The sequence below is a fragment of the Bufo bufo genome, chromosome 1 (assembly GCF_905171765.1).
Source record: "Bufo bufo chromosome 1, aBufBuf1.1, whole genome shotgun sequence".
Taxonomy (NCBI): Eukaryota; Metazoa; Chordata; class Amphibia; order Anura; family Bufonidae; genus Bufo; species Bufo bufo.
The window spans coordinates 570,432,837-570,458,320 of record NC_053389.1 but is presented as its reverse complement, the minus strand read 5'-3'; the positions used below and the strand labels follow the sequence as shown (position 1 = coordinate 570,458,320).

Genomic DNA, 25,484 nt, shown 5'->3' with positions numbered 1-25,484 from the left:
AATGGAAATCAAATTTTTTAACCCATGGAGGTCTGGATTTGGAGTCACACTCAAAATTAAAGTGGAAAAACACACTGCAGGCTGATCCAACTTTGATGTAATGTCCTTAAAACAAGTCAAAATGAGGCTCAGTAGTGTGTGTGGCCTCCACGTGCCTATATGACCTCCCTACAACGCCTGTGCATGCTCCTGATGAGGTGGCGGACGGTCTCCTGAGGGATCTCCTCCCAGACCTGGACTAAAGCATCTGCCAACTCCTGGACAGTCTGTGGTGCAACGTGACGTTGGTGGATAGAGCGAGACATGATGTCCCAGATGTGCTCAATTGGATTCAGGTCTGGGGAACGGGCGGGCCAGTCCATAGCTTCAATGCCTTCGTCTTGCAGGAACTGCTGACACACTCCAGCCACATGAGGTCTAACATTGTCTTGCATTAGGAGGAACCCAGGGCCAACCGCACCAGCATATGGTCTCACAAGGGGTCTGAGGATCTCATCTCGGTACCTAATGGCAGTCAGGCTACCTCTGGCGAGCACATGGAAGGCTGTGCGGCCCTCCAAAGAAATGCCACCCCACACCATTACTGACCCAATGCCAAACCGGTCATGCTGGAGGATGTTGCAGGCAGAACGTTCTCCACGGCGTCTCCAGACTCTGTCACATGTGCTCAGTGTGAACCTGCTTTCATCTGTGAAGAGCACAGGGCGCCAGTGGCGAATTTGCCAATCTTGGTGTTCTCTGGCAAATGCCAAACGTCCTGCACGGTGTTGGGCTGTAAGCACAACCCCCACCTGTGGACGTCGGGCCCTCATATCACCCTCATGGAGTCTGTTTCTGACCGTTTGAGCAGACACATGCACATTTGTGGCCTGCTGGAGGTCATTTTGCAGGGCTCTGGCAGTGCTCCTCCTGTTCCTCCTTGCACAAAGGCGGAGGTAGCAGTCCGGCTGCTGGGTTGTTGCCCTCCTACGGCCTCCTCCACGTCTCCTGATGTACTGGCCTGTCTCCTGGTAGCGTCTCCATGCTCTGGACACTACGCTGACAGACACAGCAAACCTTCTTGCCACAGCTCGCATTGATGTGCCATCCTGGATAAGCTGCACTACCTGAGCCACTTGTGTGGGTTGTAGACTCCGTCTCATGCTACCACTAGAGTGAAAGCACCGCCAGCATTCAAAAGTGACCAAAACATCAGCCAGGAAGCATAGGAACTGAGAAGTGGTCTGTGGTTACCACCTGCAGAACCACTCCTTTATTGGGTGTGTCTTGCTAATTGCCTATAATTTCCACCTGTTGTCTATCCCATTGTTACTTCCTAAGTGGACAGTTTGATTTCACAGAAGTGTGATTGACTTAGAGTTACTGTACATTGTGTTGTTTAAGTGTTCCCTTTATTTTTTTGAGCAGTGTATATTATAGGTATATCACACCCCTGCCTCAGTTTTTTTTGGAGGCAACAGCTATATCACAACAGTTGCAATTAGTTGTTCCAATAGAGTTTGTCCCTCTGTATAGCTGCAGTATCGCAGCAGAACCGCACACAACTGCTGCACAATACAAATGCACTATAATATACTTTCTATGTTAGAAAGTATAGTATAAGCATAATCACACCCCTCAGTATGTCACACCTATTGATAGCACACCTAGACCAGTCCTTAAAAGGTCTTTTGTGGCCCTATTAGCTAGCGTTTGGTGTCTCTAACAGTCTGTCCCTGCTCCACACAGCAACCTCTCCCTACACTGGCAAAAGACTGAATGTAAAATGGCGGCCAGATCGGGTTTATTTGTAGGGTAGGGGTGTGTCCATGTGCTGAAACGTCTCAATTAGCTGTCCTGTCTCACCTGATGGATGTTTAATGGGTCAAAGTTCGGCACAGTGCAAAAGAATATGGCTCCAGAGGACATGGCCATATGTTCGGCGAACAGTGAACGAGCAAAGTTTGCCGCAAAACGACCGCCGGGTGAACCACAAGGCCATCTCCATTCATGAGTCATTACAAGTAGGGCAAAAGTCCTCAGATACACCCTAGCAAGCTTTTATTACCGCAGATAAAGTGCTAGAAGATGTGTGAATGATAGCAGCAATCCGATATACACCTTAGTGTTAGTGCAGGCTTTTATAGGCTGAGTGCTACACGGTGTGTGGACTCTGTTGAGCAGGGTGCCCCACTTACTAGCACCCCAACAAGATAAAAAGCGCCATCTATTGGTTTCATAGTCTTATGACAAGACTATTAGTCTTGTCATAAGACTATGAAACCAATAGATGGCGCTGTTCATGAGTAGTGTAGATTGCGAATATTCTAATCACAAATTTTTATTGCGAATATTCCATGCAAATGGTTTTTCAGCTGAAAAATAAGGCAGATTCTGCTCATTTGTATGTCTTTCCCAATTGCCCAGGTTTATGCAAATGAGTTTACATGACAAAACTGTATAGAAAGGTTATTGAATATTATGTTAGGACAATCAGAAAACATTGTCACCCTAATGATATTGATCTAGGTGCGCAGGTCCACCCAAGCCATCCAACAGATATGAAGCAACTTTGAGGCTTACTGGCTCTCAGTCCGATGAGAGCTGGTTTAGAAGGTCTCAGTGCACAAGGCTGCCATTGTAAGTTATGTTGACTGATATCCGTCTCATGGATAGATTGTTGGCTTGCACATAACTGGCTTTTGGCATATAGCCTGTGTGTGGTTGTCTATTGCAGGCATCCTCAAACTGCAGCCCTCCAGCTGTTGCAAAACTACAACTCCCAGCATGCCCAAACAGCCTACAGCAGGGCATTGTGGGAGTTGTAGTTTTACAACAGCTGGAGGGCCGCAGTTTGAGAATGCCTGGTCTATAGTATGTCATCAAACCATTTTGATGGGGTTTCTATCAATTTCTAACCTTTTTTGTTAACCAGAAACCCTCTTCTTCAGAGCACGGGGTGCCTGGTTTGATGCTCACGTCTCCCATCGACTTTCATTGTATTAAAAATTGTACTTTAGCACATGCAGTATTCGGCCGAACACTGCAATGTGCCGAGCATAGCGATACTGGTTTTCTTTTTTTCCTTATTTGTTACAAAATTTTTTACTTTATTTTTGGAAAAGGATGCTTTACTTGAAACTTAATTTTTTTTTGTAAAACTATTTTTTACTTTACTTTTTTGTCCCACTTTAGGACTTAAACTTTTGGGGGTCTGGTCCCCTTTACAATGCATTACAATACTTCTGTATTGTGATATATTGGCTGTAAGTGTATTACACACTGTAATACACTTACAGCCTTCCTGCTTGTGAGATCCAGGGGGCTATCAGTGACTGCCGGACCCCTGCTGCTGATCGGGCGGGCGCAGCTCCTGCACCGCCCAATCAGCGTGCCGTACATGTATGGCGCTGGGTGTGAAGGTGTTAAAATAACAAAAAAGGACAAACATCAGCTTATTTGGCAAAATATTCAGTTTTAATTAGGTCACAGACAAATAGGTCAAAAACATTAAATGTTCCTACTACATTGGCTAAAACATTAAAAACAAATAGTGGTTAGTGCAATTGTCACTTATCGTTTTAATGGGTATAGATAGTGAGTGTTTTGTAAAACACAAAAAGCTAATTCCTCAGTCTCTAAATGTGAGCGCTGCAAAAGTCCAATCAAAAGTAGGTCAACTTCAAATCATCAATAATGTGCAGTACCAGACTTGCGCTGCTTCTACAGGAGAAACAATGGTTCGATGGAGATGACCGTTACCACATCCACTCCGAGATTTTGAAGATCCCTCTCGACGATTTCACCACTGGTATAGTCCATCACTGTTCCCAGCTGGGAAGCACCGCACTCTCAAAAAGGAAAAACACAAGGAGCATCCCAATAGTGAAGTATTGTAGACCAAAGTGCTTCTGCACTTGCTGGATGGACCAATAAAATATCACTTGTTTGCCAAGTGAGTGTCATGGTGATTTTGACTATTGCACGTGGTAAATCTCCCTATCATTGAGCACCAGACCAACATTTTATGTCAGAGTACCAAGTATTTTCTTCTGTTCTGAGGCTGGGACAGGGAGACCAGAGGCAGGGTGACATTCCTCTGCATCATATGGTTATCCAGCGTCTCCAGTGTTTTATTTGACGTTTAAGGCTGTAGCGCTCACAGGCATGCTTCAAACAGTCGATCAGCAGAGGATCTGATCTTTAGCCCTTAAATCTGTTCACCATATCACCACCAGCAGTTAAAACTTAAATCATATTTCCCTTCACCGAGTGCTTGTCATTTGAATTACACAAGAAATAACTTCTGATCTTGAACATGAGAATGAGAACGATAGAGACATTTTAAGGACAAGCGTTCTCTGTGGCAGAAGGAAATCAGAACACCAGTTACAGGTTGATTCTCTCTCCTTGTACAACTCGTGCTTTTAACATCCATACATCCTGAAGCAAAAAGAAAAAGTCACTGAGACAAAATGCTGCTGTGACAAACTACAACAGCCATAAATAACAAACTCTTGAAATAAATCTGTACTGGTAATTCAGCAAAACCAAAATTTAAAATCAAAATATGTACAGATGTATCCATTCTTATTTGTTCTCTTGCTGCACTTTCTGTATAACAATGGTGCATTAAATACACTCTTTCAATGACTTTTGTTGTCTTTAATGAAGAGATAAGGCACTACAATGGCTCACACTGAGTAAGAATGGATGCATCTGTATTGTACTTCACTGGGTGCAAGCTATTATTTGTACAAAGACATTGTACAGCTTAAATATGCATTACTTTTGCGGATCCAGATTTACAGCTAGTAATATACGCTGGTTGTCAGTCCAAACAATTGACAGCTCTGCTGTAGGACACATCCAATCTTAGTGAGAAGTTCCCAAAAGCAAAGAAATCAGCAAATATTTCAGAGAGATTACAGCTGTCTAAGGCATGAATGTGTGCCGGCCGTGCCTGTGCTGCAGGTTGCGGTCTGCAATGCACGGGCACTGATCGCGTGCCCACCGTCTGCGGACATGGACCCATTCACGTTAATGGGGTCCGCAATTCGCATCCCATGGTCTGCATTGCAAAAAAGTAGTACATGCACTCCTTTTTGCGGTGCGGAGGCACAGACAGAAAACCCACAGAAGGACTCCATAGTGCATTTGATCTGTGCCTCCGCACCGCACCTTCCGAACTGCGGACCCATTCAAGGCAATAGGTCCGCAACCGTGATACGGTGAACACTCGCCAGTGCGTGTATATTGCAGATCCGCTGTTTGCGGGACACAATATTAGCACGGACCTGCTAAGGTCGTATGCATGAGGACTAAATATGGAAACCTGATAGGCTCATTACAAGTCAATAGAGCTGATCTGTGAGGCTCCTTTGCAAAATGGTTCAGTTGTAAGACAGGTTCACCATGGTGTCCATGAAACCCATAAGCCTTGACACCAGTGTGAACAGGGCTTTAAGAACAGTGATCTACTAAATGTCATTTTAGGCAACTGAGCTAACCAAATTTGCTGTGATACAAGATCACACAGTGTAATAAAAGAAGCATGATTACATACATCATACATTCTTACTTTACTGTGTAGTGAACAGAGATAGTTACTGCAGCGCTGCGCCCTTTAAAGTGAATGAGCGCAGCACTACAGTAACCAGCTCTACCCATTATAAATTGGACAGAGCTGGTGAACGTGACGTGGGTCTGACCCCTGCTACTCAGATATTAATAGTTTCTCCTCAGGATAGGCCTCAATATTAGAATCCTGGAATACCCCTTTAAATAAAAAAACACTAGTTTCCAAATAATGTAACGGCGTAATGTCATACCTTTAAGATCATAATTGACTCCATTGCAAGCTGTTTCTTTACTACTTCAACAAACTCTGTCTCAATGTTTTCCTGACTTGTTCCCTTGACATCTATATAGTAGCAATCTGAGCTGGCATAATGGCAGGAGATAGCCTATAATCACGGAATAAAAACAGGGATTTATTCCACATGGACAATATAAATAGCATTAAATCTAAGGGTACTTTTACACTAGCGATTTTGTTTTCTGGCATTGAGTTCGGTCACAGGAGCTCAATACTGGAAAAAAAATGATCGGTTTTATCCTAATGCATTCTGAAGGGAGAGCATTCCGTTCAGGATGCATCAGTTCAGTCCCTCTTACGTTTTTGGACGGAGAAAATACTGCAGCATGCTGCAGTTCTCTCCGGCCAAAAATACTGATCACTTGCCGGCATTCATTTACATTGTAGTGTACCGTATTTTTCGCCATGTAAGACGCACCGGCCCATAAGACGCACCTAGGTGGAGGAAAAAAAAAAAAAAAATGTTTTAACCAAAAGGTGTGCTTTTGGTGGGTTTTGAACTAATGGTGGTCTGTGCATGACACTACTATGGGGGATCTGTGGGTGGCACTGTTATGGGGGGGGGAGAAATTTGTGGGTGGCACTGTTATGGGGGGGAATCTGTGGGTGGCACTGTTATGGGGGGGGGGCGGTGATCTGTGGATGGCACTGTTATAGGGGGGGTGGATCTGTGGATGGCACTGCTATATGGGGGGTGGATCTGTGGATGGCACTGCTATATATGTGTCACCCACAGATCTCCCCCCCTCTCCCCATAATCGTGGCAGCCACATATGCCCTAATATACCGGAGCTAAACCTGTGGGAGGGGCCGGTGTCATGCAAATGAGGCGGGGCGGGTGCGGTCACTGTACTCCGGCCCCACCGCTCACTCACTGCTTTATTGCCTAAACATTTTATAATAGCCTTCATTGAAGTTCCGATCCCTAGCCCCATCTTTACTACTTACTAAATGTCCTGTAGCAGGCAGAGCAGGGCGGGCGGCCGGCCGTAACTCACTGATGTCACGTGCCTGCGCCGCCTACTTTATGAATGAAGTAGGCGGCGCAGGCACCAGGGCTGTGGAGTCGGTAGATAAATGCTCCGACTCAGACTCCTTTGTATTTAATATGCGAATGTATTTTATACATTCCTTGAAGGAAAGAAAGGCAACATACATGTCATTACTACAGAACTACTGGCTAGGAAGCTGCTGCCGTCTCCTTTGTGTGCTGATCTTCTGCTGAAGATAGGGCACTGGGGGGGAGCCAGGAAGGGGCAGGGGAAGGGGCATTTATTTGAAAACATGATTTCCCTAGTAGAATCCCATAGTCATGTTTAAAGTTTAAGCTAACAATCTGAGTTTACAAGTTTTTATAGCCTTAGCTGAATGACAGCAGTCTGTCAAATGGTTTACAGCTTCAGTCTTGAACTATTGACTATCCATTCCCTTCACTTATACAAGTGTCTCTAGTCCTGCAAAAAACATATTTAATCAGTTATCAGCGAGATTCCCTGTAACAGCGGAACAGTTATCAGCGAGATTCCCTGTAACAGCGGAACACAACACAATGAAAAGTATAAGTATTGCCGCTCCTTAACTGTGCGTTGCGTGCCATATAGTGAAGCATATGAAAAGCATGCTTCTTCATGGTCACTTAACAAGTTCGTTTTGTGGTAACGTGACGCACTGCATGCATTGGCCTTTATTTTTACAGTAGAGAAGTACCGTATTTTTCGCAAAAGTGGGGGAAAAATAGCAGTGCGTCTTATGGGGCGAATGCTGAGACCGTCCGGTGAATAGGCTGAGAGGGAGGAGGGGCTGGGGGCCGGCATCTGTTTCTGTAAGGGCAGCGGGGCCCGGTGCAGTCACTGTATTCTACTACACCGGGCCCCGCTCACTGTAGTATACAGTAATCATATCTAACTTGTGGGTATTGTTAAAGTATTCCAATCATCTTAAATCTAGCGTTGTACTACTTACTACTAATTTCTTGGCAGTCAGGAGGCTGGGTGGGCGCTCGTAGCGTAGCTCACTATGTCACGTGCCTGCTCCGCCCACTTTATGAATGAAGCAGGCACCGGGCCCCACTGCCATTACAGAAACAGATGGCGGCCCCCATTCACTACACAGGGACACTGTTATGGGGGTGATCTGTGGATGACACATAATATAAGATGCCCCCATAACAGTGCCATCCACAGATGCCACCATAACAGTGCCATCCACAGACCACCATTAGTTCAAAACCCACCAAAAGCACACCTTTTGGTTCAATTTTTTTTTCTTATTATTTTCCTCCTCAAAAACCTAGGTGCGTCTTATGGGCAGGTGCGTCTTATAGGGCGAAAAAAAGGAAATTAATTATAACTTTTTGTGAATTGGGACATTTAAACTTGCTTTTTTTTATTCCAATTTAAATCTAGTAGGTGTCGGAGTCAGTACATTTTTTGCAGACTCAGACTCCAGGTACCCAAAATTGCCTCCGACTCCACAGCCCTGGCAGGCACGTGACGTCAGTGAGTTACGGCCGGCCGGCCGCCCTGCTCTGCCTGCTACAGGACATTTAGTAATTAGTACAGATGGGGCTGGGGATCGGAACTTCAATGAAAGCTATTATTATAAAAGGTTTAGGCATTAAAGGGAACCTGTCACCAGGATTTTGTGCATAGAGCTGGGGACATGGGCTGCTAGATGGCCACTAGCTCATCTGCAATACCCAGTCCCCATAGCTCTGTGTGCTTTTATTGTGTTAAAAAACAGTTTTGATCCATATGCAAATGACCTGATATGAGTCCTGTATCCGGAGAGGAGTCAAGCGGAAAGGAGCCCAGCACCGCCCCGCGTCCTCCGAATCTCCTCCTTGCTGACTGACGTCACAGAGCTGGAGCGCCGAAATCTCGCGATGCGCGAGCTAGCGCATGCGTAGTTCGTTCCCTGTGCTGATGCCAGTACAGGGAATTAACTGGATGCCGACACTGCGCATGCACTAGCTCGCGCATCGCGAGATTTCGGCGCTCCAGCTCTGTGACGTCAGCCAGCAAGGAGGAGATTCGGAGGACGCGGGGCGGTGCTGGGCTCCTTTCCGCTTGACTCATCTCCGGACACAGGACTCATATCAGGTCATTTGCATATGGATCAAAACTGTTTTTTAACACAATAGAAGCACAGAGAGCTATGGGGACTGGGTATTGCAGATGTGCTAGCGGCCATCTAGCAGCCCATGTCCCCAGCTCTATGCACAAAATCCTGGTGACAGGTTCTCTTTAAGGAAGTGAGTGAGCGGTGGGGCCGGAGTACAGTGACCGCACTGGCCCCGCCGCATTTGCATGACACCGGCCCCTCCTCCGTCCAGCTGATACATCGCAGTCTGCGATGTGAAATGGCAGCATTCGCCCCATAAGACGCAGGGGCATTTTCCCCCCACTTTTGGGAGGGGCGGGGGGGAGTGCCTTATGGGGCGAAAAATACGGTATTAGTGTTACAGCGAAACTGATCTGGCTTTCCGGTCTGCGCATGCGCTGACCTTTAAAAATGAAAAAATAAAAAACAAAACATATTGGATACGTTTTTCCGGATGATACCGGAGAGACGGATCCGGTATTTCAATGCATTTGTCAGACGGATCCGCCTGACAAATGCCATAAGTTTACATCCGGATTGCGACGGAACTGCCAGCCGGAAACCTCTGCCGCAAGTGTGAAAGTACCCTAAAGCTCCACATAACTAATACTTCTGTAGTCAGCAGGGTGAAACTTAAAACATTTATTTTTTATATGTTAATTTTTAATGTATTTCTACATAGGATAGGTGCTGCTGACATCATATAAATTCATATTCTACCCATGAATTGTGTACCCTAATACACCCTGCAATATTACTACACCTGAAATTCAGATGCATATTGCGACTGATCTATTCATTTTAATGAGGCAAATAGAGTCCAAAAGGAATACAAGACAGAAAGCAAGTCAAATGCAGACCAAAGTTTATTCCTTTGGACTCCATTTGCATCACTGAAGTGAATAGATCACAGTATATGTTTGAATGAAGTTTTCAGATATTTGAACATACACCCCTGATGGAAAGCCCAGCACGGCACTCTGGGAGAGAATTATTAGTACTACTGGGACTTTGGGGAGCACTGTTAATATAGGGGGCCTACATACAGGGAGTGCAGAATTATTAGGCAAATGAGTATTTTGACCACATCATCCTCTTTATGCATGTTGTCTTACTCCAAGCTGTATAGGCTCGAAAGCCTACTACCAATTAAGCATATTAGGTGATGTGCATCTCTGTAATGAGAAGGGGTGTGGTCTAATGACATCAACACCCTATATTAGGTGTGCATAATTATTAGGCAACTTCCTTTCCTTTGGCAAAATGGGTCAAAAGAAGGACTTGACAGGCTCAGAAAAGTCAAAAATAGTGAGATATCTTGCAGAGGGATGCAGCACTCTTAAAATTGCAAAGTTTCTGAAGCGTGATCATCGAACAATCAAGCGTTTCATTCAAAATAGTCAACAGGGTCGCAAGAAGCGTGTGGAAAAACCAAGGCGCAAAATAACTGCCCATGAACTGAGAAAAGTCAAGCGTGCAGCTGCCAAGATGCCACTTGCCACCAGTTTGGCCATATTTCAGAGCTGCAACATCACTGGAGTGCCCAAAAGCACAAGGTGTGCAATACTCAGAGACATGGCCAAGGTAAGAAAGGCTGAAAGACGACCACCACTGAACAAGACACACAAGCTGAAACGTCAAGACTGGGCCAAGAAATATCTCAAGACTGATTTTTCTAAGGTTTTATGGACTGATGAAATGAGAGTGAGTCTTGATGGGCCAGATGGATGGGCCCGTGGCTGGATTGGTAAAGGGCAGAGAGCTCCAGTCCGACTCAGACGCCAGCAAGGTGGAGGTGGAGTACTGGTTTGGGCTGGTATCATCAAAGATGAGCTTGTGGGGCCTTTTCGGGTTGAGGATGGAGTCAAGCTCAACTCCCAGTCCTACTGCCAGTTTCTGGAAGACACCTTCTTCAAGCAGTGGTACAGGAAGAAGTCTGCATCCTTCAAGAAAAACATGATTTTCATGCAGGACAATGCTCCATCACACGCGTCCAAGTACTCCACAGCGTGGCTGGCAAGAAAGGGTATAAAAGAAGAAAATCTAATGACATGGCCTCCTTGTTCACCTGATCTGAACCCCATTGAGAACCTGTGGTCCATCATCAAATGTGAGATTTACAAGGAGGGAAAACAGTACACCTCTCTGAACAGTGTCTGGGAGGCTGTGGTTGCTGCTGCACGCAATGTTGATGGTGAACAGATCAAAACACTGACAGAATCCATGGATGGCAGGCTTTTGAGTGTCCTTGCAAAGAAAGGTGGCTATATTGGTCACTGATTTGTTTTTGTTTTGTTTTTGAATGTCAGAAATGTATATTTGTGAATGTTGAGATGTTATATTGGTTTCACTGGTAAAAATAAATAATTTAAATGGGTATATATTTGTTTTTTGTTAAGTGGCCTAATAATTATGCACAGTAATAGTCACCTGCACACACAGATATCCCCCTAAAATAGCTAAAACTAAAAACAAACTAAAAACTACTTCCAAAAATTTTCAGCTTTGATATTAATGAGTTTTTTGGGTTCATTGAGAACATGGTTGTTGTTCAATAATAAAATGAATCCTCAAAAATACAACTTGCCTAATAATTCTGCACTCCCTGTATATGGCACAGTGATTTCTACAGTGGAATATCTGGGGACATTGGGGAGCACAGCAGGCACAGTATTGGGGGTAGCAGCAGGATAACACTGTTGGGGCACCAGGAGGAGGAGGAGGAGGATTATAGAAAAGTGGTTAAAGGGGTTGTCCGAGTTATAAAAAAAAATATATAGCACTGAAAATCTGATGGGCAGCGATATATATCTAAGCTCAGCAAGTTTTTTGCGAAAAATATATATACATTTCCTCATTTCCCTGGTTCTTTTCTGGCCCTTTGTTTACATGCAATAAAAACAATCTCTGCCCCTCCCCCTGCTCTGCAAAGGGAGTGGATACAAGAGCTGCCCTGAGTGACATGTCTGCCTGCTGGGAGAATCAGCTGCATGTTGTATGTGTAGGACTACAAGTCCCAGCTGTATAATGACACTGCTAAGGGAGTGGATACAAGAGCTGCCCTGAGTGCTGGGAGAATCAACAGCAACTTGTAAGTGTAGAACTACAAGTCCCACCTCTATAATGACACTGCTAATACACACAGGATCTTCCCCCTACCTTCTTGTGCAATGCTCTCTCTAGTCTGTCAGCTCCTGTGCCCAGAATTGTCACTGCTGCAGCTACCCAGTCTGTGCAGCTGAAAGGGTTAAAAATCCTAGGAGAGAGCAGACAGCCCGGCAGTGAAGGGGGGGGGGGGGGGGGGGCGTGGCCATTACAGTGACGACTCTTTTTCAGGCTTGTAAACAATGTTTTTTATCAGAGCAGGGAGAGAAGCTGACATCACAGGTCATGTGACCCTCAGTCAAATCTGATAAACCAGGCACTGCAGATAAAGTGAGTTAATTGGCAAGTTGTTATATTTGCCTAGTTAGGAACATAGAAAGAACAAAAAAAATAACTCGGACAACCCCTTTAATCTAAGGGGTCTTTGTGGCAAACTCTGCTGAGAGAAGATGTGGCTGAAAGAACTCGTCATGGCGGTCTGGGCCAAATAGAGAAGAAGAGAAAAGAGAATATCTATATCAGGGGGACGACACTGGATTTAAGAGGTATGAGGTGCTGTGTCATCTTGTATGTTTGGTACTGGTAAATGTAATGTCCAGCCACATGTGTCACCTATTCCTTTAGCGCCATTTTCTGCAGCTCTGGTCTGTTAATAAACTGCAGCAAGGACTTGCTGGTATATGGAATGTTACTGCTGCAGCCAATCACCAACCAGTGATCTAACGCTGAGGACTGGTTGCAGTCGTCACATGCCATACACCTGCACATCAGTGTACACATCTCCAACACTGGGACGGATGTGCACACTTGCCCATTACATGCCTGTCAGTCTTTGTTTACATAAAAAGGTATGGCAGCACAACATTTCACATACAAACAATAAAACTAAAAAATAAGGATCAGTCTAACTTAAAGTGGTATTACACCTACTATAAATGAAAAAAAATAAAAATACCAGGCGTCAAGGTGGCTTCTGCAGTTGGGTCCCTAACACTAAGGCCCCTTTCACACAGGCGAGATTTCCGCGCGGGTGCAATGCGTGAGGTGAACGCCTTGCACCAGCACTGAATCCGGACCCATTCATTTCTATGGGGCTGTGCACATGAGTGGTGATTTTCACACATCACTTGTGCGTTGCGTGAAAATCGCAGCATGCCCCTCTTTGTGCGTTTTTCACGTAACGCAGGGCCCATAGAAATGAATGGGGTTGCGTGAAAATCGCAAGCATCCGCAAGATGCGGTGCGATTTTCATGCACGGTTGCTAGGTGACGATCGGGATGGGGACCCGATCATTATTATTTTCCCTTATAACATGGTTATAAGGGAAAATAATAGCATTCTGAATACAGAATGCATAGTAAAATAGGGCTGGAGGGGTTAATTTTTTTTTTTAACTCACCTTAATCCACTTGTTCGCGCAGCTGGCATCTCTTCTGTCTTCTTTTGTGAGGAATAGGACCTTTGATGACATCACTAAGTTCATCACATGATCCATCACCATGGTAAAAGATCATGTGATGGACCATGTGATGAGCGTAGTGACATCATTAAAGGTCCTATTCCTCACAAAAAACAGAAGAGATGCCGGCTGCGCGAACAAGTGGATTAAGGTGAGTTAAATGATTTTTCTTTAACCCCTCCAGCCCTATTGTACTATGCATTCTGGATTTAGAATGCTATTATTTTCCCTTATAACCATGTTATAATGCGTCTCGGTGCATTGCGGGTTTGCCGCAATGCACCGGGACGCATCCGGACCTAATCCGGACACGCTCGTCTGCAAGGGGCCCTAACAGAACTGCCTCTCCTGGGCTTGACTAAGCCTACAAAATTCAGGGCAGTGTAGGAGTCAGCTACATGTATACTCTGCTCAGAAGCCCCAGGCAGATGGGCGGGGAGTGCTCAATCTAAAAGAGACAGCTACCCTCAATATATAATCACAGATGCATATCCATAAAGCTAACATGCAGGAAGCAAACAAAAACCTTAATGCCTGATAGATGGGCCAGACACAGGTTTGATCAAAAATGTATGCAAAAGACCTTCTATTCCCCCCCCTCTCCATTTATAGTAGGTGTAATACCACTTTCAGTTAGATTGATCCTTATTTTTCAGTTTTATTGTTTGTATGTGAAATGTTGTACTGCCTTACCTGTTTTTGTTTGCTTCCTGCATGTTAGCTTTATGGATATGCATCTGCGATTATGAATGTGCTAGTCTAAATTTTCTTGTAGTCTGTTTACATGGCAGCAGCAATGATGCCAGAAAGTCCAGCACGTCACAGGCATCATCACTGCAGCCATATAAACAAATCACTCAGAATAGAGTGGCGGGAACGTAACACCTGAAAATTGTTGGTTTTTTCCATATGTTGCTGCCATATTTTATTTTTAACTACTGAACAATCCTTTTTATTCTGGGGCGTTTTTGATTCAAGGGCATTTTAAGAGTGGAAAGAGGGCATGTCCTCTAAAAAGGGGTGGGATATATGTCCGTAAAAATTTTGGGCCGTCTGTAAATTTCAGTTCAGTTGTCCAGAAAATTTTTAAAGGAAGGTTGGCAAATTTGGACAGTACATTGCTCTTATGTTAGGTTATTTTGCGGTTACTATTATGTGGTGCAGTCTGTTTTACCTTTCTGAAACCTGCTGTCCTGTTCATTCCCGATCCATGGATAAGGATGGGGTGAAAGAACACCGAGTCTCCCTTTTCCATGGTTAAGTGCACTCCAGGGATGTTTGGATCATAATCACGAACTCCATGGTACAGCTTATTGACCCCACCCTAAAAACAGAAAATTCACTCATATTATTGCACATGGGCACATTCATTCATGCTCTGCAAAAAAATTTTGGCATACAAAAGTCACAAATAGTTGCACAATCAGCATTTTGCACAAATATTTCCTGTTTTCTGTTGCTCAGTGCAATTTTATAACAAGTGGGCAGGGCGTGGTAGAAGTGTGCAGGGACTCCTTGGCCTAGATTTCAGGTGCTGCATAGTTTGTGCTGGCTGTGCTCCACCAAATATATTAAGAGGCACTGCTTCTTAACAAATTTGTCATATCTTTCTCCTTTTCTATTTAGTACTTGTCCCCATAGATTAAGTCTTTCAATGGAAGGGTTTTTTGGACATGCTGTACTTTTGACACGTACAAATAAGAACCAAAATTTAAAAATGAAAAAAAAATAAAAAATCACGCTAACGCGGTGGGGAGGCAGTGGCGTAAAAATGACTGTGCCCAACAGCAAATTTTTGAAGGGGGCCTCTCCCCAGCAACCACTTCGCAAACCCCTCCCCCTTTAAGGAGAATATAAGTGGTAATATTGTTAGCACTATTGATATCACTATGTTCTAAAACTATAATAAAGTATTACCATATAATTCATCCAGATTCTTTTCCTTACTTTCCCTAATGTAAACCATGTAATCTGGTAAACAAAAATGTAAAGCTTCCAACTAAATTATTACAAAATTACATACTATTCATATTTACGCTACATATAAATGCTATAGCATTTCCTTTAGACTTGGCTGAAGTGATGAAAATGCTCCTTACCTCCCACTCTGGATAATCATGTTGTTGGAGTTCTCCTGTGTGAGTTCCTGGAAAAACCACAAGGCATCCATTGTTTCGGTCAATGTGCTCCATGGCTGTCCAAGCACAAACTATGCGGTCTGCAGGCCTGAATGCTAAGTAGTGCAGATCCTGGTGGAGTGGATGCCGAGAAGTCTTCTTACCTGGAATAAAAGTGATAATACAAAAAAATAAAACTACATTTAAATATTCCCCTGATTCTGCTCCTCCTGGATTTCCCCACTTTGGAGAATATTAAAGCCCAAAAAAATGTAAGAAATAATTTTATATATATATATATATATATATATATATATATATATATATATATATATACACAGTACAGACCAAAAGTTTGGACACACCTTCTCATTCAAAGAGTTTTCTTTATTTTCATGACTATGAAGGCATCAAAACTATGAATTAACACATGTGGAATTATATACATAACAAACAAGGATGCATGGAATAGCCTTCCTGCAGAAGTGGTAGCTGCAAATACAGTGAAGGGGTTTAAGCATGCATGGGATAGGCATAAGGCTATCCTTCATATAAGATAGGGCCGGGGGCTATCCATAGTATTCAGTATATTGGGCAGACTAGATGGGCCAAATGGTTCTTATCTGCCGACACATTCTATGTTTCTATGTTAAGTGTGAAACAACAGAAAATATGTCATATTCTAGGTTCTTCAAAGTAGCCACCTTTTGCTTTGATTACTGCTTTGCACACTCTTGGCATTCTCTTGATGAGCTTCAAGAGGTAGTCCCCTAAAATGGTCTTCCAACAGTCTTGAAGGAGTTCCCAGAGATGCTTAGCACTTGTTGGCCCTTTTGCCTTCACTCTGCGGTCCAGCTCACCCCAAACCATCTCGATTGGGTTCAGGTCCGGTGACTGTGGAGGCCAGATCATCTGGCGCAGCACCCCATCACTCTCCTTCATGGTCAAATAGCCCTTACTTTCAAAGTTTTCCCAATTTTCCGGCTGACTGACTGACCTTCATTTCTTAAAGTAATGATGACCACTCGTTTTTCTTTACTTAGCTGCTTTTTTCTTGCCATAATACAAATTCTAACAGTCTATTCAGTAGGACTATCAGCTGTGTATCCACCTGACTTCTCCTCAACGCAACTGTTGGTCCCAACCCCATTTATAAGGCAAGAAATCCCACTTATTAAACCTGACAGGGCACACCTGTGAAGTGAAATCCATTTCAGGGGACTACCTCTTGAAGCTCATCAAGAGAATGCCAAGAGTGTGCAAAGCAGTAATCAAAGCAAAAGGTGGCTACTTTGAAGAACCTAGAATATGACATATTTTCAGTTGTTTCACACTTGTTTGTTATGAATATAATTCCACATGTGTTAATTCATAGTTTTGATGCCTTCAGTGTGAATCTACAATTTTCAGTCATGAAAATAAAGAAAACTCTTTGAATGAGAAGGTGTGTCCAAACTTTTGGTCTGTACTGTATATATATATATATATATATATATATATATATATATATATATATTTTTATATATTAAAGAAGTTAAAATGAAACACTCGCAACAATAGAAAAATAACAAAATAACTCATACCATTTTTCTCCCACAGCTTCCAGTGTTGAGCACCAGTCCTGCAATGATGTCACCTTCTAAGCTTTCAAACAATACCAGAATCACAGCACTAAATCCATTACATCAGAAGATGGCAGTGAAGCAGGTTTCATTTCTTCAATCCCAACTCAAATTTTAACAGCTATATCTTCCAATGTAGTGGGTATAATGCTGCGATTCTGGAAAGAAGACCAGGCCCATAACTCTAGCTGCTACTTATCCCAAGATATGAGAAGCTAAAGCAGCCCTACCCTCTTAATTCTGGTTTTCTTTGGGAACTTGGCACAGCAAAGCTCACTGAGCTGGGCACTTAGGAGCAGTTTTCCAGCAGAATAAAAGCATTTTTCCTGGACATGCAATGAAGACACGAAGTACACACAGGTATGTTTAAAATGTGTTTGCAATCTTCTGTGGGGTAATACTGTTAGTCATATTGGTCAAAATGACATGACAGATTCCCCTTTAAACAATAAGGGGCACATTTATTAAGACCCACATTTTAGAGGCCAATCTTAACCCCTTAGTGACCGCACACATTTTTTTTTTTTAAAAATCGCATTCCAAGAGCTATAACTTTTTGGTTTTTTCATCAATGTACTTGTATGAGGTCTTATTTTTTTGCAGGACAAGTTATAGTTTTTAATGCACCATTTTGAATACATGTAATGATTGATTAAAGCCAGTTTAGCTAAAAACACCTTTGTTTACGTCAGTAAAAAGGCGTATTAGTGGTCACTAAGGGCTTAATAAGGACTTGCGCTGATGGTGGATCCGCCGAAGTTATGTAGAGGCACCAGCCTCTACATAGCTTCAGCAGATCCACTCCCGCTCCTAAATGGGATGGAGCACAGAGGCACACTCCGGCCCCATCTGGCAGAGACAGCAGCGGGCAGTGAGGCAGGAGATGCTGAGATTTGACAGGTGAGACAGCAGGAGGTATGGCAGAAGGCCCAAGCCTAACACCTCCTCATTGGATGCAAGGATTATCCTGATGATAATTTTCATTATACAGTCATGTGAAAAAATTAGGACACCCTTTGAAAGCATGTGGTTTTTTGTAACATTTTTAATAAATGGTTATTTCATCTCCGTTTCAACAATACAGAGAGATTAAAGTAATCCAACTAAACAAAGAAAACTGAAGAAAAGTCTTTTCAAGATCTTCTGTAAATGTCATTCTACAAAAATGCCTATTCTAACTGAGGAAAAAGATAGGACACCCTCACATGTATTCCCTCTTAAATTGGCTCAGATCTCACACCAGGTGCACATAATTAGTAGATCGTTACTCTGCATGTTGAATGAGGCTTGCCCTATTTAAACCTCAGACATTTAGTTTGGTGACTGTTGAAGTGAGAGTGAGCACCATGGTGAGAGCAAAAGAGCTGTCAGAGGACTTCAGAAAAAAGATTGTAGCAGCCTATGAGTCTGGGAAGGGATTTAAAAAGATCTCAAAAGATTTTGAAATCAGCCATTCCACTGTCCGGAAGATAGTCTACAAGTGGAGGGCTTTCAAAACAACTGCCAACATGCCCAGGACTGGTCGCCCCAGCAAGTTCACCCCAAGAGCAGACCGCAAGATGCTAAAAGAGGTCTCCAAAAACCCTAAAGTGTCATCTCGAGAACTACAGCAGGCTCTGGCTACTGTTGATGTAGAAGTACATGCCTCTACAATCAGAAAGAGACTGTACAAGTTTAACTTGCATGGGAGGTGTGCAAGGAGGAAACCTTTGCTTTCCAAGAGAAACATCGAGGCCAGACTGACATTTGCCAGAGATAAAGTTGACAAAGACCAGGACTTCTGGAATAATGTTCTTTGGACAGATGAGTCCAAAATTGAATTATTTGGACACAACAGCAGAGGACATGTTTGGCGTAAACCAAACACAGCATTCCAAGAAAAGAACCTCATACCAACTGTGAAGCATGGAGGTGGAAGTGTCATGGTTTGGGGCTGCTTTGCTGCAGCAGGACCTGGTCAGCTCACCATCATAGAATCCACGATGAATTCTACTGTGTATCAGAAGGTGCTTGAAGAACATGTGAGACCATCAGTTAGAAAATTAAAGCTGAAGCGGAACTGGACCATGCAACATGACAATGACCCAAAACATACTAGTAAATCAACCAAAGATTGGCTGAAAAAGAAGAAATGGAGAGTCCTGGAATGGCCAAGTCAAAGTCCAGATTTGAATCCCATTGAGATGCTGTGGGGTGACTTGAAAAGGGCTGTACGTGCAAGAAACCCCTCAAACATCTCACAGCTGAAAAAGTTCTGCATTGAGGAGTGGGGTAAAATTTCCTCAGACCGATGTCGAAGACTGGTAGATGGCTACAAGAACCGTCTCACTGCAGTTATTTCAGCCAAAGGAGGTAACACTCGCTATTAGGGGCAAGGGTGTCCTATCTTTTTCCTCAGTTAGAATAGGCATTTTTGTAGAATGACATTTACAGAAGATCTTGAAAAGACTTTTCTTCAGTTTTCTTTGTTTAGTTGGATTACTTTAATCTCTCTGTATTGTTGAAACGGAGATGAAATAACCATTTATTAAAAATGTTACAAAAAACCACATGCTTTCAAAGGGTGTCCTAATTTTTTCACATGACTGTACATTTTAAACCACTGATTAAATATTTGCCTGTACTCATGGCTCCATTGTGATATAATAGGTACAATGTAAACTTATTACTTGATATTTATAATAAATGGATGCAGTGCAAAACACGAGTGGTGTATAATATTGGTCAGACTTTGGAGTTTATTGCATTATAAGTGAACTATTTAAGGGGAATGTGTTGCGTAATCAATAATATTGATCAATACCAGTCTTGTGACACTTATGTTCTTGAAGATAACCCAGGGGTATACTGGTGTATAACAGCAATAATTATATTTAAAAAGGATGCATATTGCAAGGACTCACTAATATGTGTTTATACAATTTATTGGATGGCATAAAGGCAGAAAATGTGGCACTTTGTAAAAAAAAACTTTACTGTGTTCACTGTGCAGGATAAATTACATAATCACTGTATAGTTCAGGTCGCTACTTATGCACCAAAACCAAATATGTGGAGGGGATTTAATTAGAATTTTTATTTCAATTTTTTTTCCATTTTAAAACTTTTTCAGAAAGTGGATTTTTCTTTGAGGATTTTTTAAAAATAAAAATGTTATCCTTACTATTATCACTTAATAATCTGACAAGGGAACTTTGACATGCAATCCTTTGATCGCTTACATAATACACTTTACTACTTATGTGGTACAGTGTATTATGATGCCAGTCAGGAACTAACTGGCAACCCATTAGGCTGTGAAAATAGCCAAGCGCTGTCTTGACTATTTCCGTCAGCCCCATAAAAGTGAATGGAGTGGTGGCTGCGCTTGCTTAAATAAATGGGACCTCCGAAAATAGAGAGTGTGCCAATTGGCTATTTTCGACGCTCTCATAGGAATGAATAGAGGGCCGTTGCACATGCGCGGTGCACCCTTTCAGTACTTTGCGGGCTCCATTCTAAGTATAGACAATAGCAATATGCCGCCAATGTCTGAGATGGGAATACCATTTTAATGATGTGTCTTAAGGTTTCTTTAATGGGATATTCAGCTATCAGTTTTAATACTGTCCATAATGGTTATAGGACAAAGTAAGCTGCATTTATATACTGTGCATAATCCGCAACTGCAATTATGTGCCAATCAATTTATTTCCTTTCCCTATTTGAATTAGGGTACATTCACACATATCTCACTGCCATTTTTAGAACAATGACTATGGGTGTATTCACATGTTCATAATGGACCGTCAATACCAGTCTGTTTTCAGGTGGCCATTTTTCAGAAAGTCATTCATGACAAAAAATAAAATAAAAAATCTAGTAAAAATTGTTAGTTTTGATGTTTTTTTTTTTACTCGTGTGTGAATGTACCCTAATTTAAAGGCTATGTACACATCAGGCAGCATTAAATAAGTGTAATATACAGATAAGGGTTATTAGATTACCGACACAAAGTGAACCCATTCACAAAGCTAGAAAAACTGCTAACCCTTTGTGAAAGAACGGATCAATATTTTTAATAAACATTAAATGAAAAAATTATTTTTAGCCCAAAATGAGTAAAATTAAGTCCTGAAAAAATGCCCCCGAAGGTGTACATAGCCTTTAAAAATTTGTGGTACATAAAATGAAAAACTAAAATCTGTAAATAGATTTACACAAAAAATGTAGAACAACCATAATATAAGAAAATAAACTCTGTTATGACTGATTACAGCTCTCATTTTATTAGCATTTGAGAAGCCGCTTGCCTGCATCTGGAGGCTTATTGATCAGCATGGTGTGCATGGACATGATGTTGGGGCCAGTGAAACACTCCACGTACTGCAGAATCTAAGAGACAAGAACAAGCTTTCAGTATATGTATGGTGCATGGTGCATCTGGAAAGTTTTCAGACCTTTCACATTTTGTTATTGTGCTAAAAAGTTCAAGTCCCCCCCCCCCCCAATCTGCACTCAATACCCCATAATGACAAAGTGAAAACAGAATTTTAGAACTGTTTGAATTTATATTTATGAAAGTATAAACTATAATTTCGCATGAACATAAAATAAGTATTCAGGCCCTTTGCGATGACATGAAATTTAGCTCTGGTGGACCCCCATTTCCCTTGATCACCCTTCCAAACTAAGTAATCGCAGCAAAAGGGCCTTGGTAAAAGAAGTGACCAAGAACCCAATGGTCACTCTGGCCATCTCCAAAGATCCTGTGTGCAGATGGAAGAAACTTAAAGGTCAAGCATCACTGCAGCATTCCACCAATCTGCACTTTATGGCAGAGTGGCCAGAAAGAAGCCTCTCCTCAATAAAAGACACATGAAAGTTTGCAGAAAAGCACCTAATGGACTCTCAGATGGCGAGAAACAAGATTCTCTGGTCTGATGAAACGAAGATTGAACTTTTTGGCCTCAATTCTAAGCGTCATGTTTGGAGGAAACCAGGCACTGCTCAATATCATTTTTACAGTGAAGCATGGTGGTGGCAGCATCATGCTGTGGGGGTGTTTTTTTGCGACTGGGACAGGGAGACTGGTTAGGGTTGAGGGAAAGCTGAATGGAGAAAAGTACAGAGATATTCTTAACGAAAATCTGATACAGAGTGCTCTAGACCTCACACTGGGCCGAAGGTTTGTCTTACAACAAGACAATGACTCTAAGCACACAGCCAAGACAAAGGAGGAGTGTTTTAGGGACAACGCTGTGAATGTCCTTAGGTTCAAGTCAGGGCTCTGGCTGTGCCACTGAAATCGATCAGAGACTTAAAAAATGGCTGCCCACTGACAGTCCCCATCCAAAATTGACAAAGCTTGAGAGGATCTGCAAAGAAGAGTGGCAGAAAATCCCCAAATCCAAGTGTAGATTTGTGGCATCAAATTCAAGAAGACTGGAGGCTGTAATCACTGCCAAAGGTGCTTCAACTAGTGTAAGTACTGAGTAAAGGGTCTGAATACTTATATCAATGCAAGATTTTAGTTTTTCATTTTCAATTAGGCATCTTTTACACCTGCAGCTGGCAGGTCTGGTAGACAATGCTGGAAATCGGCCAGACAAAAACTGCTGCCGCAGTGTTTGTTGTCCAGCCAAAACTCTGCATATTTGCAAGGTTGAGGCCAGAAGGTGATAGTATCTCTTCCTGAAAAGCCTGCCAGATTTCCCTGCTGCTGGTGTGAAACTAGCCGAAGTTAGCAAACATTTTGTTTCCACTTTCTCATTATGCGGTATTTAGTGCAGAATGATAAGAAAATTTTTTAACTTTTTTTAAATTTTTACCCCAGGCTGCAACATAACAAAACGTGAAATAAGTGAAAGGGTCTGAAGACTTTCCACTGGATGTCAGCCCTTAAATGCAAAGTTTTTAAAGAAAATATTGAGAACTCGAAAGGTGCCAAAAGGCACAGATTCTTTAAAACGTGCTTGTATCAGGTGACATTTATGAATTACCTGTCTGTGTGTACATGAGAAATATCAGTATATCTGACTAGTATACGAGTTACAACCTGTATTTTCACCTCTTTTGCCCTTTGTAGGCTTAATCTAGCTCAAATTGCACACTGAACACAGAGGAGATCCTGCTCCCCTATCTTTCTGTAGCACACCCTCACTAGAATCATGGAGGACATTATGCAGCAACACTGAGCAGTGTATTTACAGTGAGGTCCATAAATATTGGGACATCAACACAATTCTAACATTTTTGGCTCTATACACCGCTATAATGGATTTGAAATGGAACGAACAAGATCTGCTTTAACTGTAGACTGTCAGCTTTAATTTGAGGGTATTTACATCCAAATCAGGTGTAGGAATTACAACAGTTTGCATATGTGCCTCCCACTTGTTAAGGGACCAAAAGTAATGGGACCGAATAATCATAAATCGAACTTTCACTTTTTAATACCTGGTTGCAAATCCTTTGCAGTCAATTACAGCCCGAAGTCTGGAACAGACATCGGCAGACGCTGGGTTTCATCCCTGGTGATGCTCTGCCAAGCCTCTACTGCTAACTGTCTTCAGTTCCTGCTTGTTCTTGGGGCATTCAGTTTGGTCTTCAGCAAGTGAAATGCATGCTCAATCGGATTCAGGTCAGGTGATTGACTTGGCCATTGCATAACATTCCACTTTTCCTTTAAAAACTCTTTGGTTGCTTTTGCAGTATGCTTTCGGTCATTGCCCATCTGCACTGTGAAGCACCATCCAATGAGTTCTGAAGCATTTGGCTGAATATGAGCAGAAATTATTGCCCGAAACACTTCAGACATCATCCTGCTGCTTTTGTCAGCAGTCACATCATCAATAAATATGAGAGAACCAGTTCCATTGGCAGCCATACATGCCCACGCCATGACACTACCACCACCATGCTTCACTGATGAGGTGGTATGCTTAGGATCATGAGCAGTTCCTTTCCTTCTCCATACTCTTTTCTTCCCATCACTCTGGTGCAAGTTCATCTTGGTCTCATCTGTCCATAGGATGTTGTTCCAGAACTGTGAAGGCTTTTTTTAGATGTCGTTTGGCAAACTCTAATCTGGCCTTCCTGTTTTTGAGGCTCACCAATGGTTTACATCTTGTGGTGAACCCTCTGTATTCACTCTGTTGAAGTCTTCTCTTGATTGTTGACTTTGACACACATACACCTACCTCCTGGAGAGTGTTTTTAATCTGGCCAACTGTTGTGAAGGGTGTTTTTTTCACCAGGGAAAGAATTCTTCGGTCATACACCAGTTGTTTTCCATGGTCTTCCAGGTCTCACCGGTGCGTTCCTTCTTTTTAAGGATGTTCCAAACAGTTGTTTTGGCCACACCTAATGTTTTTGCTATCTCTGATGGGTTGGTTTTATTTTTTCAGCCTAATGATGGCTTGCTTCACTGATAGCGACAGCTCTTTGGATCTCATCTTGAGTTGACAACAACAGATTCCAAATGCAAATAGCACACTTGAAATGAACTCTGGACCTTTTATCTGCTCATTGTAATTGGGATAATGAGGGAATAATACACATCTGGCCATGGAACAGCTGAGAAGCCTATTGTCCCATTACTTTTAGTCCCTTAATAAGTGGGAGGCACATATGCAAACTGTTGTAATTCCTACACCGTTCGCCTGATTTGGATATAAATACTCTCAAATTAAAGTTGACAGTCTGCAGTTAAAGCACATCTTGTTCGTTTTATTTCAAATCCATTGTGGTGGTGTATAGAGCCAAAAATGTTAGAATTGTGTTGATGTCTTAAAGGGAACCTGTCACCTGGATTTTGGGTATAGAGCTGAGGACATGGGTTGCTAGATGGCCACTAGCACATCCGCAATACCCAGTCCCCATAGCTCTTTGTGCTTTTATTGTGTAAAAAAATGATTTGATACATATGCAAATTAACATAAAAGAGTCATATCTTACTTGTGTGACCAGAGAAGAGTCATATTTTCAAGCTCTGACTCATCTCAGGGTAATTTGCATATGTATCAAATCATTTTTTTTACACAATAAAAGCACACAAAGCTATGGGGACTGGGTATTGCGGATGTGCTAGCGGCGATCTAGCAACCCATGTCCTCAGCTCTATACCCAAAATCCAGGTGACAGGTTCCCTTTAATATTTATGGACCTGACTGTATTTATGTTACTCACTCACTTCTAATAATAATTAAAAAAAATATGCAGCAATACTGAGCAGTGTAGC

General features: G+C 42.5%; 1 protein-coding gene across 1 annotated transcript in view; it reads right to left on the bottom strand.

The window, feature by feature from the left end:
* Positions 1–3,448: 3,448 nt before the first annotated feature.
* Positions 3,449–25,484, bottom strand: part of LOC120983444 (phytanoyl-CoA dioxygenase, peroxisomal-like) — a 106,934-nt gene continuing 84,898 nt past the window's right edge. The window contains exons 5-10 of the mRNA XM_040413191.1: positions 21,556–21,637; positions 15,624–15,805; positions 15,401–15,407; positions 14,699–14,838; positions 5,811–5,945; positions 3,449–4,422 (exon numbers count right to left, since the gene is read on the bottom strand). Of these exons, the coding sequence (XP_040269125.1) occupies positions 4,369–4,422; positions 5,811–5,945; positions 14,699–14,838; positions 15,401–15,407; positions 15,624–15,805; positions 21,556–21,637 (600 nt within the window). The 3' untranslated portion in view covers positions 3,449–4,368. The remainder of the gene's footprint in view (positions 4,423–5,810; positions 5,946–14,698; positions 14,839–15,400; positions 15,408–15,623; positions 15,806–21,555; positions 21,638–25,484) is intronic.